The sequence below is a fragment of the Pinus tabuliformis genome, chromosome 1_2, assembly GCF_031772625.1.
Source record: "Pinus tabuliformis cultivar Carrire ecotype Pingquan chromosome 1_2, CPIR1, whole genome shotgun sequence".
NCBI classification, from domain to species: domain Eukaryota; kingdom Viridiplantae; phylum Streptophyta; class Pinopsida; order Pinales; family Pinaceae; genus Pinus; species Pinus tabuliformis.
Genome location: NC_142298.1, coordinates 357,032,059 through 357,052,658, shown reverse-complemented (window position 1 = coordinate 357,052,658; position 20,600 = coordinate 357,032,059). Strand labels below are relative to the sequence as shown.

At 38.8% G+C, this 20,600-nt stretch overlaps 1 protein-coding gene across 4 annotated transcripts in view; it reads left to right on the top strand.

Moving 5' to 3' along the window:
* Positions 1-20,600, top strand: part of LOC149205841 (kihadalactone A synthase LFS-like) — a 406,192-nt gene that overhangs the window by 171,747 nt on the left and 213,845 nt on the right. For all 4 annotated transcript variants that reach the window (XR_016252495.1, XM_089395180.1, XM_089395182.1 and 1 more), the window contains exon 8: positions 18,199-18,255. Coding sequence is in view for 3 of the 4 variants with exons in the window: in XM_089395180.1 (XP_089251306.1) it covers positions 18,199-18,255 (57 nt within the window). In the remaining variant the exon portion in view is untranslated. The remainder of the gene's footprint in view (positions 1-18,198; positions 18,256-20,600) is intronic.

Sequence of the window (20,600 nt, the reverse complement as noted above, 5' to 3'; positions counted from 1 at the left end):
GTAAGTAAAATGCCGACACGTATACAAACACAATGACAGTTATTTTTGGACAATTGTCCCCGGAAAAACCAAACGTGGGAAAGGCGGTGCAGCATATGAGGGTTTTATTATTCTTTAGCAAAAATCAACATGTACAAAATTTCGCCCAGCAGTATAGAACTAAGAAATAGATACAAATGTTCTTGAACAAGTATTTGACCCAAGAGAGAGGTTCCTTCACCCTCTACATCTCTCTGGCTTGCCCAATGTCAATTTCTCTAGCCTCTGGATTGGCCTGCGTAGTTCCTGCGTCACTTATAGAACTAAGAAATAGATACAAATGTTCTTGAACAAGTATTTGACCCGAGAGAGAGGTTCCTTCACCCTCTGCATCTCTCTGGCTTGCCCAATGTCAATTTCTCTAGCCTCTGGATTGGCCTGCGTAGTTCCTGCGTCACTCAAGCCAGCACTGCCTCTCCCAGCGTCAATTTGCTCGGCGTTGTTCCTTCTGCTACTCTGTGTCTTCGTCCTTGTCTCCCTGACGGATGTTGAATCCTCTCTGTCTCTCCTCCACTTGCAACTCTCTCTTTGAATCGATTTTCTCTTGCCTAACTTCGACTAGTGAGAAAATCGATCTCTCTTGGGCAACTAAGATCTGTCTGGTGTATTTTCCAAATGACTCTCAAGCCCCTTCTTATATCTTCCTGTTGGGAAACCAACGACCTAGATTAAAACATAATCAAAGGCTTAGATTATTTTGACTTGATCCATGGCTTTTTCTAGAAGTTTCACCCCTGATTAGATTAATAGGCATTAATATTTTAATTTTCCTAAGTTTCGACTTAGGAAGCCCATTAAAAATATTAATTAGTTTAATATAATCACTTCTGGGTGGAATTTCCGAAAATGCTTTTTGGGTCCTTTGGAATACCTGTGCCCAAGCCTCCTTACAAAATTTGAGGCTTAGAGCACATCTAATGCTACCCCAAATCAACATTCCCTCTTAGCGAGGAATGTGCTCTAGCAATACACTACCTCTCTGCACACTGCTCTGACTCTGAAGCATCGTCTCTGCATTGCTGATGCCTGACATGATGTCCATCAACCACTGCGCAATTACTGCTACTGTATTGTTGCCTTTGACACTGCCACTGTTAATGCTACATCTTTACTCCAGCTCCCTCTGCATCCATGGTGCTGCTAATCTTGCCATCCAACATTGCATTTGCACTGCATCCTGCTATTGAAACGGATTTTCAATCATACCCATCTGCTCTCTAGACTGAGTAAACTTAGCTCTTCCGAGAGCCTTTATGAGTATATCGACCACCTGCTCTCCTGTGGGAACATACTATCGCTGTACTGCTCCACGCTGAACACAGTCTCTGATAAAGTGACAACGGATATCTATATGTTTTGATCGATCATGAAATACTAGATTCTCAGAGAGTTTGATGCAACTCTAATCATTGCAGTAAACCTTGGTTGCCTCTATCCTTTTCTTGAATAGGCTCACAAGCAATTTTCTGAGCCATATGGCTTTGCACGTAGCTGTGCTAGTTTCCATATATTCTACTTTTGCTGAACTCAGTGCTACCGATTTCTGCTTCTTGCTGCACCAAGATATCATCCCCGATCCAACACTGAAGCAGTACCCAGAGGTACTTTTTTGGTCTATTGAATTACCTTCCCAATCTGCATCAGTGAACCCATTCAAGTTGATATCCTCCCCTCTAGAGTACTTCAACCCATATCTGATTGTTCTTCGTACATACCTAAGTATGTGCCTTGTTGTTGCCCAATGCACCCTTTTTGGTTCCACCATGAGCTGACTAAGAGTGTTGACCGCAAAACAAATGTCTGGCCTAGTGTTGACCAGATACATAAGCAACCCAATGAGTTGTTTGTACAAGGTGGGATCTACTTCCTTATCCTCTAATGCATCTATTTTCTTCCATTTGGTGATCATGGGAGTAGCCATGGGTCGGCGATCCTGCATTTGGAATCTGTTTAGAATCTTTGTAGCATATCTTCCTTGACCAAGGAAGATCTCCCCATTTTTCTGCCAAACTTCCAGCCCTAGAAAATAATGCATCAATCCCAAGTCCTTCATGTCGAATTTGACTTCAAGATTCTTCTTGCAGTCCTAGATGAGGCTAGATGATCCAGTTAGAAACAGGTCATCTACATATAACACTAAAATAAGTGGCTCATTCTCTACCAATAAATAATAAAGATTGGGATCAACCTCACTTTTGACAAATCCCAACTGCTGCAAGTAACTATCAATTCGACCATACGACTCTCTAGGTGCCTGCTTGAGCCCATACAGGGCTTTCTTTAACCTACAAACATGGGACTTCTTCTTATGAGTTTCGAAGCCTTCAAGTTTTTCTATATACACCTCTTCTTCTATCACCCCGTTCAAGAATGCTGTCTTGACGTCCATGTGGTGAATCTCCCATCCCATTTGAGATGCTAGGGATATAACAGACATGATAAAGGTGTAACGAGCAACTGGGGCGAAGGTCTCTTCATAGTCTATCCCTTCTTCTCATGAGTTTTGTAGCCTTTAGGTTTTTTTATATACACCTCTTCTTCTATCACCCCGTTCAAGAATGTTGTCTTGACATCCATGTGGTGAATCTCCCATCCCATTTGAGATGCTAGGGATATAACAGACCTGATAGAGGTGTAACGAGCAACTGGGGCGAAGGTCTCTTCATAGTCTATCCCTTCTTTCTAAGCATACGCCTTTGCCACGAACCTTGCCTTGTACTTCTCTATGCTGCCATCTGCAGCGTACTTGATCTTGTAGATCCATCGTGAACCTACAACTGATCTATTTCTTGGTCTAGGTACTACTTCCCAGACATCATTCGTCATGATGGAGTTGTACTCTTCCACCATGGCATCCACCCATACTTGGTGTTGAACAACTTCTTGAAAGGTAGAGGGTTCTCCAACCTGAGTTACTAATGCTTGGTATCTATCTGGTTGTCTGCGCTGCCTTTTCACGACTCTAAGAGCTCCAACAAACTCCTCTGCATCCCTCAGTGTCTGCTGCACTTCTCTGCCCATTATACCACTGGTGTTGCAAGGCTCAACCAATTATTCCTCCTGATCTTGTTGTTCCTTCTATTGAGAGCCATCTACATTTCCTCCCTTTGAGGAAATATTGGTACTGGTCACTATACTTGTCCTAGGTGTATGCTCTCTTGCCTGTCCTTCTTGCTGCCCCTGTTGCTCTTGGACTAACGGAACATCTCCTGACTGATCTTCTGCAGGCATTTCACGAGATTTACTGAAAGCTCTATCTTCCATGAACTTTGCATCCCGTCTTACTACAATCTTCCTGCTACTTGGAATGTAGATTCTATATGCCTTTGAGGTCTCACTGAATCCTATGAGATACCCCTTTTCTGCAGTTTGATCCAGTTTGTTGTGCTTCTCGTCTAGAATGTGGAAATAAGGCACACTTCCGAATATCCTGAGATGACTGACTTCCGGCTTCTTCCTTGTGAATACTCCTTCGGGCGTTCTCTTCCCCAATGCTTTATGAGGAGTTCTATTCTGGATACATATTGTTGTGTTGCAAGCTTCTGCCCATAAATACCTAGGTAGATCCTGATCATACAACATGGCCTTGGCAGCCCCAACAAGAGTTTGGTTCTTCCGTTTTGCCACCCCATTCTGCTCTGAATTATATGGAGTTGTCCACTCTCTTTTGATGCCCTCCTTTGCGCAGAAGTCTGTGAAATCCTTGTCTGTATATTCTCCACCGTTATCTAAACGCAATACCTTTATCTTTTTCCCTATCATATTTTCAACAAGTGCCTTGAACTCTCAGAAACAATCAAAGACCTCATCCTTGGTCTTTAAGATATAGATCTATGTTTTTCTGGAGTGATCATCGATAAAAGTGACAAAATATTCACCACCACTAAGAGTCCTTGTGGACATAGGACTGTAGATATCTGAGTGTATTAATCCTAATAGATCCTTTGCTCTATTGTTACTTCTAGGAAAAGCTGCTTTAGCGTACTTTCCTAGTACACATCCTTTGCATAAGTCATCATGTTCATTGCTTAGGACTGGTACCCCTGTAACAGTCTCTTTGAGCATCCTCAGTGGTCCATGGTGTAAGTGCTCCATCCGCCTGTGCCATAATTCATTTCGCTCCTTATCACCATTATAGTTGCTTCCTATCAGTGCCATTAGCGATTTGAGCTGCAACCTATGTAACTTGTTGCTTCGAACCCCAATTTGCTTTTTCCTCTTCTAGCCTAAATGCTTAACATATACTTTCTTCCCGACGAAGTATACATCATATCCCTTGTTCTGTAACTGGGACATTGAAATTAGATTCATCCCTAATCCCGGCACATGTAGAACTTTGGTGGCTCAGATGTCGTTCCCTGCTTCCATCTAAAAATCTATGGTGCCTCTCCCTAGTGGAGTACATTTCGTTCTTTTTCCCATAGTTATTTGGAAGTCCATTTGTTCTTCTTGATAGCTCGAGAAATGTTCTTGTACTCCAGTCATATGAGCTGAATCCTTGCTATCAATGTACCAAACACCTGCTGATGCTGAATTAGCTAAGCATGCAAATTCTTCATCTAATATGGTAGATAATTCTGGGATGTTTTGAGTGTCCATATTGTGCCAATTTTTGACGCTAACCTATCCCAGCGACTATTGTAGGAAAAAATGTGTCCCTCCTGAATTAATCCTCCTTGTTGAACCTTCTGCTGCGTTGTTCCTTCTACCACTGATGAATTTCGACTGAAAAAGACTTACCTCTCTGTCGACTCACTCGGAGAGAGTTTTCCAACGAAATCTAATCTCTTTGGTTTGAAGTTTGAACTGCTCAATCCTCTGGGAGATTTGAATTTTTGCCCTTGCAGGAATTTTGTATTCCCTTCTTTTCTCAGCATTGCATCTTCCAGCTTTGCTCTTCTGCTTCCCTGTAGCTTTAATACCATGTGAAAATTTCTAAGATGGAAGTCCTACTGTGGTGTTTAATATGACTTCTTCTACTTATTAATTCAGAGATAAGTTATCTACTATATTCTTATGACAAATATCGAAACATATTCTACTATAGCGTTCACAATTAAAACATTGCAGAAATTAAATGTAAGTAAAATGACGACACATATACAAACACATGACACAGTTATTTTTTGACAATTGTCCCTAGAAAAACCCAATGTGGGAAAACTGGTGCAACAGATGAGGGTTTTATTATTCTTTAGCGAAAATTTAACATGTGCAAAATTTCACCTGGCAGTATAGAACTGAGAAATATTTATAAACATTCCTGAACAAGTATCTGACTCGAGAGAGAGGTTCCTTCGCCCTCTACATCTCTCTGGCTTGCCCAACATCAATTTCTCTAGCCTCTGGACTGGCTTGTGCAGTGCCTGCGTCACTCAAGCCAGTGTTGCCTCTCCCAGCATCAATCTGCCCAACGATGTTCCTTCTGCTGCTCTGTGTCTTTGTCCCTGTCTCCCTGACTGATGTTGAACCCTTTCTGTCTCTCCTCCACTTGCAACACTCCCTCTTAATCAATTTTCTCTTGCCGAACTTCGACTAGTGATAAAATTGATTTCTCTTGGACAACTGAGTATCTGCCTGGTGTATTTTTGATCCGTTAATGAAAAAGGTATTATAGACTTTATGTGAAGTTGCTTATGTTACTTAGTGCAATGGATCGAAAAGATTGTGAATAACATAAACACATGAGCAAATTGAAAACACATTCAAACACATCAACACAACAAAATTTAATAAAGGAGTTCACTAGACTTCCTGGCTACGTCTCCTAGTCCTTTAGCTTCCAGTGCTGAATACGTTATTTTGTCTTCAAAATTCTTTTACAGGTATGAGCTCAAAAACAGAGACACAAATGAGAAAATGGACCTCACCATTGCGTTCAGCTCGAAATTTTGAGTCAAACGAGTATAAACTTGACCATATTTGGCCACTGTGACCTCCAGATCCCCTGGAGAAATCCAAAACCGCCTCTGTCCCTGCAAAACCACTTTCTGCTGACAAAAACTGCCTCTGCCTGCACAAAACCACCTCGGTCTGCGCGCTGGTGGTTTGGCTGTTCGGCACCTGCATAAAGTTTAAAGGAATTTTGGGCCGCTTGGTTTACCAAGCCCCGCCCTTGGCATTGTGGTTATCGGACTGCATTGAATTCATTGCATATATATGGTTTTGGTAGGTTGAGGGTTCAAAACCCCTGTCCGACTGTTCCGCCGTTGGTTATGGTAACATTGTATATGGTATATATTATATGTTCGGTGGTGATATATGACTATGGTTCGGACTATAGAACTCCGCTTGCCATTGCTTGTTATATGGTTCGGTTGATTCATATATGGTGTATGGTTTAACACCGCCTGTTGCATGTGGGATATTTCATCAAGAGGTCCGGCGGCCGGTGGGTTGACCCCGGTCGTCGGCCTTTTATTCCGGCAACAACCCGTAACACCATAAATACAATGTCATCCCGAATCTTAACAAGTCCCAACATAGCCCGTCCGGTGTGGTTCTCTAGCGAAAACTTAGCCATTGGTCAGGGGTTCGATCCTCCCTGATCCCCAAAATTTTGGAAATAAGGCAAGATTGGGCAAAATCTAGGCTGCCACTTGTCAACACCGGATTGGTACAATTCAACTAATCACATCGCGACACGTCACCTCCTCTGCTGATGTCATCTAGGACAAGTGGTGTATTCCCTGGACGACACATGTCCTGCTGACATCATCCTGTTGACCGTTGACTGTTGACCTTTGACATTTTGACTTTTTGCCCTAATTTTCCATAAACTTTGACTGGCTTTACTTTTTAATCTGAACTCGGATTTATGCGCCGTTCGCACCGTTGGTATCGTATTGACGAGCACTTCGATTTGATCCTACTTTCATATGCATTTGAAGACTTTGATTTGGAGGCAAAATTGGATCCATTTTGGATCACCCATCCCCACTGGAAGCTTTTGGACCACCAAAAGTTGGTTTTAGCTATCGAGTAAGTGAGGATAAACTTCCTTCACTAATATCTATCCATTGTGCTTTACTTGGATTTGTACCTTTGAGTCCAACTCGAAGATACTCAACTTTTCCCCGCCGCAAAGTCCTTATCCTCCTATCAAGAATTGTGTCCTCCTGTAGCTCATTAAGATACTCGGGCAAAAAATCTTCAATGGAAGGTAGTTGACCTTGCTCTTCAGGATCTTCAATCAATGAAGGTTCATACAATCGCAAGTTTTTCAACATTTACGATGGAATAGATCTGCATATAAGCTGGTAGATTTAGACGGAAAGCATTTTCAACAATTTTGTCAAGTATTTTGGAAGGACCATATCTAATTGGTTTCAACTTCTTACCTTCCCCTTGTAGTCTTTCTTTGCTGATGTACAACTAGACTTGATCACCAACTTAAAAACTATGCTCAACTTGATGCTTGTCATGCCGTGCCTTATACATTGCTTGGCTTCTTTCTAGCTGTTCCTGTACTGCCGGTGAATTTCCTGGATTTGTTCAATGAACTTGGTGGCTTTGTCCACATCACTGTGTCCATCAACTTCTATGTCTTTACCAAAGACAAAATCCAAGGGAGACTTTGGTATAAAACCAAAACAAGTCTCAAAAGGAGATCTCTGAGTAGAAGAATGTTTTGCATGGTTGTAAGTATGCTGCACATAACACAAATGCTCATCCCAAAGTTTGGAATGCTTGCTGCAATATCCTCGAAGCAACTGTATCACTGTCCTGTTGATCACTTTTGTCTAACCATCTGTTTGCGGATGAAATGTTGTGCTCTTCTTTAACTTTGTGTCCATTAACTCCCATAGACTTGACCAAAATTTCCCGACAAATCGAGAATCTTGATCGGATACAATAGAAGTGGGTAACCCAAAATGAACACACAATGTTGAAAGAACAACTTTGCAGTTTTTTCAGCTGTGACCTGTTTATTACATGGTGTCAAAATACACATCTTACTGAACCTATCCACAACTACGTACAATTAATCATGACTCTTTCTAGACTTTGGCAATCCCCCAACAAAAGCCTTGGAAACACTTTCCCAAGGACGAGAAGGAATTGGCAGTGGAGTATACAAGCCTAATTTTCTATTACTTGGCTTTCTTATAGCACACATAGTACATCCTTTAATATATCTAGAAACTGTCTCATTCATTTGTGGCCAATAGCAGAATCTTTGTAATTGTGCAACTGTTTTACTTGCACCAAAATGACCAGATATGAGAGAAGTATGTGCTTCTCGAATTATATTAACTCTTTCAATTTGTGGAATGCATAACTTTCGCAAATGATATAAGAGCTTGTCCTTTATGAAATAATCCAATTCTTCTACCTGCTTGCCATGACTTAAAGTTGCATATACATCCTTAAAATCTGTGTCTTCAGCATATTGTTCAATGTAACTTTAATGAATTACCGAATTATGCTTAAGTATTGTGGATGCATTTATAATTGGTCTTGATAACATATCTACAACCTTATTATGTATGCCCTTCTTCTATCTGATAACAAGATAAAATTGCTATAGAAAACCCATCCACCGATAGTGTATTGATTGTTACAATTTAGTTTGTGAGTGTAAATATTGAAGTGGTTGATGATCTGTGTGTATGATTGTTTCTTTACCCATTATGTAATGTTTCCACTTTTTAACACTCTAAACTAATGCATATAATTCCTTATCATATATAGGATAGTTAACTACTGTTGATGTGAATGTCTCAGAATGAAAGCATATAGGCTTTCTGTGCGGCATCAACACTGCCCCCATGGTATATTCACTTGCATCTGTCTCAATCTCAAATGGATGCTGAAGATCTGGTAGTGCTAGTACTAGCGCTGTACTGATCCTTTCTTTCAATGTGTCGAAGGCTTTTTGCTGTTTGCCTCCCCATTGAAACACCTGTTTCACACTTGTCAAAGCATGTAAAGGAGCTGCAATTAAAGAAAAGTTAGCAATAAACTTTCTCCAATAGTGTGCTGCCCCTAGGAAACTTCTAACTTCTGTAGCAGTATTGGGCTTAGTCCAATTTACAATGACTTCGACCTTAGAGGGATCTATCTTCAATTCACGACCCCCCTACAATATAACCCAAATAATTCAAAGATGTTTTGCCAAATTCACATTTTGACAGTTTTACATAGCGATTTTCTCTTTTCAGAACATCTAAAACCTGCTTTACATGCTTTACATGTTCTTCCCATGTTCTACTGAAAACAATAATATCATCTAAATAGGATATTACAAAACCATCAATGAATGGTCTAAATACATCATTCATGATTCGCATGAATGTAGCTGGAGCATTAGTTAAGCCAAAAGGCATAACCATCCATTCATAGAGTCCTTGATTTGTTTTGAAAGCAGTCTTCCGTACATTTTGTTCTGCAACTCCGATCTGATGGTAACCGCTTCGCAAGTCCAATTTAGAGAAGTAAACTGCATCTTTTAACTGATCTAACAAATCATCAATACAAGGAAGAAGATAACGATTCTTTATTGTGATTTTATTTAATGCTCTAAAATCAATGCACATTATGCACGAACTGTCTTTCTTTCGCACTAACACAATAGGTGATCCGCACAGTGATGTGCTTGGTCAAATAAACCCTCGATTGAGCAACTACTGTACTTGCTTCTTTATCACTGCATTCTCTAGAGCTGATAACCTGTACATTCCAATGTTAGGTAGTGGAGCATCTTGCTGCAAATAAATCTCATGTTCTATCTCTCGCTTGGGTGGAAGCCCTTTAGGCTCTTGAAATAGAATATCATAATCAGAAACAACTTTAACTAGATCTGCTTTCTGTTTAGGATTACAGCCTTGGAAAGCATTGGATTTATCAATATCCTTTGCTTTTACAATCATAAGTAAAAAATGTTTACTTGAATTTACAATTCTTTTCATCTGTCCTGAACTTATGGGAGAGAAATTATCTTTGAGTTTATGAGCCCTTACAATATATTCAGTTCCATCCTTAGTGAGTTGATATTTATTTTTAGTTTGATAGAAGATAGCATTCCTATCGTACAAGTATGGACTTCCTAATACAATTCCACATATGTCCAATGGGACTATGTCTAACTCAACCTCATCTACAAACTTTGACCCAATAGCAAAACGATGTTTACATTGTTTCGTAACTTGTAGCTTAGTTTATCACACACCCAACCTAATGGATATGGCTTTTTATGAGGTTTTGTTTTTAGACCCAACTTCTTTACAATTGTTTCAGAAATCAAATTAACTTGTGATCCGCTATCAAATAAAGTATCAATTTTAGTATGTTTGGAAATGACTCTAATGTGAAATAGCTCATTTCTTTTCCTCTCATCATTATCATTATTAACAAAATGCGAAGAAGTACTTGTAGATGCTTTAGAATATTTACCTTTTATACCTGTAGCTGTAATCGTTGTCTCGTCACTTGAATTTGATCCCAAGTCCTTTTGAATAACAACAATATTCTTCCGCTCTTTAATCCCAAACTTCTTAGGCTTCAATTCCGGATGCAATGACCAGCAGTGTGCCTCATTGTGACCTTCCTTCTTACAATGAGTGCATGAAGGTTTATCTTTCTTCACAGTATTTGTTTTCTTCTCCTTCCATTTAAGTTTCTTCTTGCCTTTATTCTTGCTTTCAATAGGTTTGGATGATTTCCCAACACCACGGGTTACATTTTTGCCTCTAGCTTCTAGTTGAGTTGCTTGGACCAATACATCATCTAAGCTAGTTGGATTAAACATAAGTATGGTATGCCTCAAATAACTATGAAGACCACCTATGTATTTCAACAATGTCTCTGGTGAGTCCAATGATATGCTTAATGTTAAATCTCTCTTACGGAATTCCTGAGTATAACTTTGAACACTTTGACCTTTTAATTGACGTAGTGTTTGTCAACTCATCATTGCTTGTTGCATATAAGCCAAAGGATAAAATTGTTTTTTAATAGCAGAAACAAATTCATTCCAAGTTGAAATGATTTTACCATGCTTTTTTAATATCTGCTTGTCTTGCCTTCCCACCATACAAGTGCGGTTCCTCCAAGTTGAAGGCTAGCAAGCTGGATCTTCTTCCTTTCTGAAACAACTTTCTGCACCCTGTAATACACTTCAATTTGTCTTATCCGATTATCAAGCTTTTCAGTGTTAATTTCTCCATCATAAATTGGCAAATCAAATTTTACATCTAGTTTGATCAAAGAGGATTTCTTTTTCTTCTTCTTAGAAGGACTAGATTTATGAGAAGAAGAGGATGATGATGACGATGATGGTGATGATGGAGGAGATGGTGGAGGAAGCATTTCTCCCTTTCCCTTATTTTCTTGGTCTTTAGGTGATGAAGTGCCTTCATCTTTGTTCTTCTTAAACTCGCGATACATCTCTTCCACCATTGCATGTATCGTCATGAAACTATCCAAGAATTGAGATTCTGACCCAAGTGGGGTTTCATCTGCCATCCTTCTTTGTGAAAAGACCCTTCCAATCTCTGGATTCGCCTCAACAAGTTCACCTTCACCTCGTCCAAGCCTTAACCTAGTAAGCATTCAAATCTTCACACAAACTTGTCAAACCTTAAAAACCTTGAGCTCTGATACCACTTGATCCATTAATGAAAAAGGTATTATAGACTTTATGTGAAGTTGCTTATGTTACTTAGTGCAATGGATCGAAAAGATTGCAAATAACATAAACACATGAGCAATTTGAAAACACATTCAAATACGTCAACACAACAAAATTTAATAAAGGAGTTCACCAAACCTCCTGGCTACATCTCCTGGTCCTTTAGCTTCCAGTGCTGACCGCTTTATTTTGTCTTCAAAATGCTTTTACAGGGATGAGCTCAAAAGCAGAGACTCAAATGAGAAAATGAACCTCACCATTGCGTTTAGCTCGAAATTTTGAGTCGAACGAGTATAAACTTGACCATATTTGGCCACTGTGACCTCCAGACCCCTTGGAGAAATCCAAAACTGCCTCTATTCTTGCAAAACCACTTTCTGCTAACAAAAACTGTCTCTTCCTGCACAAAACCGCCTTGGTCCGCGCGCTAGTGGTTTTGCTGTTCGGCACCTGCATAAAGTTTAAAAGAATTTTGGGCCGCTTGGCTTACCAAGCCCCGCCCTTGGCATTGTGGTTATCGGACTGTGTTGAAGTCGTTGCATATATATGGTTTTGGTAGGTGGAGGGTTCGAAACCCCCGCCCGACTATTTCGCCGTTGGTTATGGTAACATTGTATATGGTATATATTATATGTTCAGTGGTGATATATGACTATGGTTCTGACTATAGAACTCCGCTTGCCGTTGCTTGTTATATGGTGTATGGTTTAACACCGCCCGTTGCATGTGGGATATTTCATCAAGAGGTCCGGCGGCCGGTGGGTTGACCCCGGTCGTCGGCCTTTTATTCCAGCAACAACCCATAACACCATAAATACAATGTCATCCCGAATCTTAACAAGTCCCAATGTAGCCCGTCTGGTGCAGTTCTCCGTCGAAAACTTAGCCATTTCGGGAGGTCAGGGGTTCGATCCTCCCTGATCCCCAAAATTTTGGAAATAAGGCAAGATTGGGCAAAATCCATGCTGCCATGTGTCAGCACCGGATTGGCCCATTTCAACTAATCACATCGCGACACGTCACCTCCTCTACTGATGTCATCTAGTACAAGTGGTGTATTCCCAGGATGACATGTGTCCTACTGACATCACCTTATTGACCGTTGACTGTTGACCTTTGACTTTTTGACTTTTTGCCCTAATTTTCCATAAACTTTGACTGGTTTTAACTTCTTCATCTGAACTTGGATTTACACGTCGTTCGCACCTTTGGAATTGTATCAACGAGCACTTTGACTTAATCCTACTTTCATCTGCATTTGAAGACTTTGATATCGAGGCAAAACTGGATCCATTTTGGATCAATTTTCCAAATGACCCTCAAGCCCCTTCTTATATCTTCCTGTTGGGAAACCAACGACCTAGATTAAAACATAATCAAAGGCTTAGATTGTTTTGACTTGATCCATGGATTTTTCTAGAAGTTTCACCCCTGATTAGATTAATACCCATTAATATTTTAATTTTCCTAAGTTTGGACTTAGGAACTCCATTAAAAATATTAATTATTTTAATAAAATCACTTCTGGGTGTAATTTCCCAGAACGCTTTTTGGGTTCTTTGGAATACCTGTGCCCAAGCCTCCTTGCAAAATTTGAGGCTTAGAGCACATCTGATGCTACTCCAAATCAACAGATTATCCCCTCGTATGGCAAGGCTTGACCAAGTAGGGGGGCACAATTGGAAGGGAGGAGAAGGTAGTATGGAAAAACTCTTTCTAAGAGACTATCGATATACATTCTTATAGAGATGCTTGTTTGGATATCCCACTTGTTGGGGGAATATTTTGAGAACAAGTTTCCTAAGAGTACTAAAGGACAAGAGCTTGATAGTATGGATTTTGAAGGCAGTGGAAGAAGGAAAGGTGGTAACATTAGAACTTAGTTTCTTGGCAGTAGGATTCTGGCTTGTTATTCTATCATAATGGAGTGGCATAAACCTTAGGAAAGTATGATCAGGGATCCAATAGCAGGTCAATCAATAGTGAATGGTGGTTGTTATAGTTTCAAAGTGGTTGACTAGATGATCAGAGCTGACACATATGCTTATGATTCCATTGGAGTATAGACATTCATCACATGGCGACCAACATAGTAGTATTATGATATTATTAGGTCAAGGGGGCAATAGTCAACTTAGCATTATATGGCTCATGACAGGAGGTATTCTAGTTGAGATATTAGAGCATCCATGCATACTTTAAGGATATGATGCAGAGTACATTGGAGAAAAGAGCTATGCTTCTCAATCTTATCAGGAACTTTTGGGAAGCATGACTTACGTCTTTATGATTTAGCAGAGTATGGTAGGATTGGGATAATGTAGCAATTTTGTAAGGAAGCATTCTGCAAAATGGTGTGGGATCCTGGTATTGATGTTGGAATTGATTGGATTCAAGCAATTTTGGGGAGGACTGTAATGTCCCTTTTTCCAGACCTTGGTAGCATAAGCCATCTCAGCGGCCTAACTAATTCCCATAGGCTAAAAAATATTAATTTAGGGAATTAACTGAAAAAATGACTATGGAAAAGAATATTATAAAGTCACTTTAATAAAATAAGAATAGGACCCATGATATTTGGATGACTCGTGGTATTATGATAGTCCATAACTATAAAAGGAGATGAGAGCTCACTCCTTTGGATGCATTTGGATTATTATTTTGTTATTGAGTTGAGCTCTTGGAGCTTGTCTGAATGAGGACTCATATGAAGAGGGTTAGTTTTCGTGGTAAGTGACCCACCCTAGCTAATCCAATCAAGGGGCTTTGGTATTGAGGCCATATACCCTAGCCACTCGAAAAGTCATGGATCAAATTAGATTCACTCACTAGGGCTTAACGTGGAGATCACGAGAGGTCGATCGGATCTCTCACAGGTGCATAACGCTTGGAGAAGCAGGATTGAGGAGGCCGAATTTCGTGTTGCTGCATTCATCTTTGAAGGCCACAATATCAACATATTATCCAACCAAGCATAACATGGTTCATTTGCAGATATGTTCCAGGTTCTGAAACCAAAACATTGACATGTAATCTCATATTCCATTTTAATAAAAAGGCTAAGTTTTGTTGCTATTTCTGGTATTTAATTTTGATAGGGGTTTAATATGTAATTGTAAGAAAACTGTTTGATGGAATGTCCCTGTAGTAGAACTTCTCATTATTGTGCAAACAAAGTATTTAAATACATATTTCCTTCCTTGTGTTCATTTTAGAAAATTATTGGCATATCCTAAAAACAGGATATTACATCTGAACATGTTTCCAAAAATGGGGGGATGCTAGGCACCCCACCACCCTCCTCAAAAAGTGGGATGCCTAGGTGTGCCCCCATGACTATTGTGCATAAATTTCCACCCTCCCATGCCCCCTCCAAAAAAGAAAAAAAGAAAAACTATGCAAGCAAAGAATCCATTGCACAATGATCAATTTACGTCGTTGGATATATATATATATATATATATATATATAGAGAGAGAGAGAGAGAGAGAGATGCCCCCCCAATACTAGGAACCTTGACATGTCCTTGTCTCCCATAAATTTTCCTTAAATTTGGAGTGATTTTCGACATGTCACCCATTTGCATTTCCTTGCTCCTTGGTCCCAAAAACTTGGTGGAACAACCGATAATATATAATTATCCGTGCATTGCTATCTTAGCCAAGATAATTTTTAGAGAAGTTCAGTCAACCTTAATTTAAATGTTCTTTGATGGATCATAATCTATTTTTTGTCAGAATCCTTAGTATTTTCAGCTCTTAATGTTTTCGCTTCGGTCATATTGATATATTTGCATGTTTTTTTTCTTTTTCTTTTATAATTTTTATTAAAAAATGGGAATATTGTGACTAAGCTATGCAGTGATAGCAAAAATACAAAATTCCAGCCAGCTTCATAGGACCAAAATACAAAACAAAGGACAACTTTGATCAATAATGCATTAAACAAGAAGGGAAGAAAAATACTAGTTATCAAGCTCTTGTCGAGCTTCTCCTTTCCAGTACCTCTTTGCCTCTTTTTTCCTTTAAAGATCTGTGATTCTTGCCTTTGTAGCTTTGAGAGCCCTACAACTATCAAATTCCTTCTTGGTGATCATCATGGGCACTCTTAGGTCCTAGGGAGGCTTGATAAGAGGGAACGTGGAGAGTTGAAAAAATTTGGAATGCCTAGATGTGTTGCAATTCATCCCATGGGAAGCTTGAGTGAGTCGATTTTCGACTTCCTAGTTTTTGACATGTGCAACCATGAACTCTTTAGTCTTTCTTTTCTAATCTCTTAGACTGCCTTTTTTTTCTATATTGATGACATAGTGTAATATCCAAATGGGATATTTGACTAATTTTGCAAAAATCTAACTCAACCAAAATTACTTCATAAAAACTACCATTCATTTAACAGAACGCTGCCATGTAAAATATAACCAATAGAATATGGTAAAGTAACAACAAGATGAATAGGAACAATCTCAACTTTTATTATAATAGATAAAGTAAGGTTTACATGCTAATACGACAAATATAGCTGAGATGGGAAAGATGGCCTCAAGAATCTGCTCCAATGTTGTACTAGCCCTCCAAACTGATATGAAATCAATCATTGCACCTGTGAATTCTGGATGAATCCACCAAGGAGATGTTGGTTTTTGTCCACTCTCACCAAAATCACCCAAGGGTTTCCGTCATAGGGCTACTAAAGTAAAGAACCGGGTTCTCAAACCTCTCACACAAGACAATGCTCAAATCCAAGATGTCTTCAAATGGTCTCCTCCTCTTTTATAGATTTGATGGAACCCTCTAAAAGCCTTATTTTATTATTATTGTAATTGCTTAGTATGTTTTCCTTCCTTAATTTTAATTAAAATACCTTGTTAATTTGGAGAAATGGTAAATTGGCCACCATCCCTCCTCGGGCCACTGAAAGTCACTTCACACCATCTCATCCTGTAGATCTTCTTGTTCCGGTTCGAACGAGCTATTACACTAAAGGTGTTCCGTCAAGTAATCCCCCAAGAAAGCCACCTTAAGTATAATTAATTGAGTTAGGCTCAATAATAGCCCTGTTTTTTGAAAGTTGTTGGAATGCAACGAAACAAAAGGCAAGATATGTGGATGATGGAATATGTCAACAGAATGCCATCAAATCCCATACAAACTCCTCAAAACCCCATAAAGCACCTCCAAAAACCGCTGGGCCTGCTGATGGAGTAAACTTGCTCCTGTGACCTAGTTGCCTCCAACCTTGGAAGTCCATCTTGACCGCGTCATAAGGGAAACTAGAAAAGGAATATGACACATAGTTATCCCTAACCTCATTCCTTTGCAGAATTTCATGTTCAAACTTTGTTTGCTACCTTTCCCATCTAATTTAGGTGTTGATGGTTTCATACTAAGCCTTTCTTGCATCATAGGCACAATACTTCAAGCCTTTCGTAAACTCAGCCATCTCACAACAAGCATAGCATCCAAAGGTCCAATACCCAATGCAAACTTGACTTCTTGATTTCCTCCAAAGCCTGTGATGACCCCTCTTGTACGTGCCACCCCTTTGGATGTTACTAATATTATTTTGCTATTGTATTCTATTTTACTACTCTTTTTATATGGTGTCAATGGCACATGGAGGTGTGTTAGAAATACATATGGATGAGATTGTTGATGGCATTCATTACCTTTTTCTTTTGGCAATATGGTGTATGACATACGTATATATGTATTGGTGTATGCGTGTCTACATGACTATAAGGGTATCTGTTTGTGTGCTTTTGTTCGCATGCATTTGTGGCTATATATTAATGTTGCAAATATCTTGATTTTTCCCGATATTCTATTATTTTTTCAGAGCTTTTCATGTGGTTGATTTTTCTAGGTCTTCTCAAGCTTTTCAAGCCCAAGCTTAGGCTTGTTATATTTTCAGATCTCTTCCAATAGTTTCCCTAATATTTCCAGTGTTTTTCTTTCTAGGTCCTTGACAATATATTCCTTGAAAACAATATTTCTGACGTTATATATATATGTTTGCATGCATATAGATACATAAACATGTGTATATGTGTATACTTCTATTGTGCACGTGATATAAATAATGCAAAGCCTTAACTTTCTTGGTCAATATAATAAGCCTAAGCTTACTTTTTGTTACTTTTCTTGTTTGACCTTTTCTGTCTTCTTTGATCCTATTTGTAATTTTCTAAGAACCATTGTATCTACATCTTGCTTATGTATGCGTGATTTGCCAAGATGAAGCAAATCAACATATCTTTTTTGTTATGATAATATTCTAATAGAAAGGATTTCTTGTAGCATTTTGGGTTGACTTTGCATATCCTTCAACTTAATTATCGATAAATTTTTATCATTACTATCATGACTAATGAATGAGATCTGAACCCTTCTTTTAGAAACCTTCTATGTATATTTTTCTTATTACAATTGTCTTTCTAGCCAGTCCTTGGAGCATATTTTAATGCACACGAACAAAAAATAGTTGTGACTTACATTGATTCTGACTGTCATTTTACTTATATCCAGTGCATTCATTGTCAACATTGGGGACATGCTTGAACGATGGACTAATGGCAACTTCAGGTATGAATGTCTGGTTGATAGGTTGTCTTGTTAAATCAACTCATTTAGGTCTTTGTTTTCCATGTGAGAATGCTTTTTTTATAGGTAAGGCATTTATGAACTAACTCATTTATCCATTTTAATAGGTAATGCATTTGAGGACCCACGCCCCTTTGATTTTTGTACATATGGCATAAAATCTCACATCTTATGTATTTTGGATTAATTTAATCTTTTGTGTCTCCTTGGCTAGTTTCAGGGATTTTAGTTTATAAAATATTCTTTTATTTTATGGGTTGAGGTTTTTCCCCTATAGATAGAGAGATTTCTCACCCCTTTTTCTCATGGAGTTTTGGGGGAGAAATCCCATAAGCAATCTGAAATTTTCTATGAATTTTCTCTTTTAAATTGGTTATGAGTATACATCAATGCTATCAAGTATACTTTACATTGTACCAGTGTTAACTATACATCATAATTTGGCATTATCTGTGCCAGTTATAGTACCAACCTATGATATCTTACATGACCTGACATGCTAGGAGGAAAATGTGCTTACAAATACAACTAACAACTAACAAAATTTCACCAAGTAATTCTAGCACAGCCAAATATTAGAAAATGAGGAAATGAAGCCAACTTATTAGAAGAAAATGTTACAGCCTTCATTGTAGTATGGATAGAGAAAGTCTAATTATCCACTCAATAAACACTTCTACAAAATATTTTTGTCTATGGAAATGTTAAATATCATGGGCATGTTATTGACTATTTTCTTGTGAGTTGGCATTAATAACTGTTGTCTCTTAGATTGTACATGCACTGTGTTGACCCCTACTGGTCAACTACCCATGCAGTGCACCCCGTTTTTCTTGACAGAAAGAAGCAGCACCTGATCAGCATGACCGTGCCATCCTGCCATCACCTGCGACTTGATCATTTTTTTTGTAAACCCAGTCTGCATGTATGAATTGTAAATAATCTAAGCAGATCAGAGTCATGTATGTAAAATTGCCTAGGTGGACCTGATTTTCTATGATAATCTATGTCCCGGAAGGTTTTTCGTCTCACCGATCCATGGATCGGCAGAGTTTTCCTTCAAACCTGACCCCAAAGCCGGGATGGATTTTGTCATTAGAACTTTAGGAAAATCCTAGTGTGTTAAATCTGCTAGATTGTAGTTGTGTCGCAGAACTGGGTGTTTTGTGAGGGTCTGTATTAAATGGGTTTGTCCCTTAAGATGTAATTTTGTAAAAAGTCATGATGTAATGTGTCCTGAGGGTCGAGAAATGTTTTAAATCCCCTCATGAGTCCTAAGTCCTAGGTCCTAGGTGATGTTTCCGAAAGGCTTAGTTCAGTGATCCATTTTAAAATGAATTAAAAAATTAAAAAATGAATAAAAATAATAAAATAATAAAAAATAATAAAAAAAAATCAAAAAATGAAGCAAAAACCCTAACTAATAAAATAATAATATTTTAAGTTAATAAATCGACGGATGAGATCAAGAGATGTCTTGATCCTCATCAACGGTCGAGATCATTTCTACATGGATCACTCAAACTAGCCGTTAGGATCATTTCCTTTATATAGGGTCTTAGGGGGTCATTTCAAATCATCTGATCTGTGAGTCTGTATTGAAAAAGCTCTCTTGTAATCTGATTTCTGGTTAATAAAAGAAGACTTTGGGGTCCAAATCGTGCTGGTGTTACTCTCTGGGATTGCTGTGAGATCTTTAATTTTCTGCATATTTCAGTTTTCAGCCATTAGTCATAGCTTGTTTTTTTTAGAGTATTGTGAGTACAGGTATCTTGCTCACTTGCTAGGGTTTGAGTGTTGCTAGGGTTTCTGGAATAATGGCAGGTATCTCCATTATTTCCTGAGATCTAGCAGCATTCTCTCTCTCTTTGCTGATGGTTGCTTGAGATGTGCAGGAAAACCTTTCTGAAGGAAATTGTGGGCGTTTGGGGAAGTTCTAGGCTGAACCAGCCGACTCCCACAGGCTTTTCTGTGCAGAGCCCACCTGTTTGTGCCCTGGGTTAATTATTTAAATTTTTTTCCTGTTTTACATGAGAGACTTTCTTTTCTGTTCACAGTAAAGTTCAAGTTTCATTCTGACATTCTGAAAATTTTCTGTTCTTATGGGTAAATCTGGCTGAAGAGGGCCCAAAAACTTGTAGATTAAGCAGCTGTTTTAGGGTTTCAAATTTTTTGGATTTAGGGTTTCAAATTTTTTACAGTTTTTCTTTAGGGTTTTGATAAATTTCTCAGTTTTTCTGGAGCAAAATGAAACTGAAAATTTTCTTGAGCTCTTCATTTGTCGAAAACTGATACATCGAAAGCCTGTGCAGGCAGTTCATCGGTCT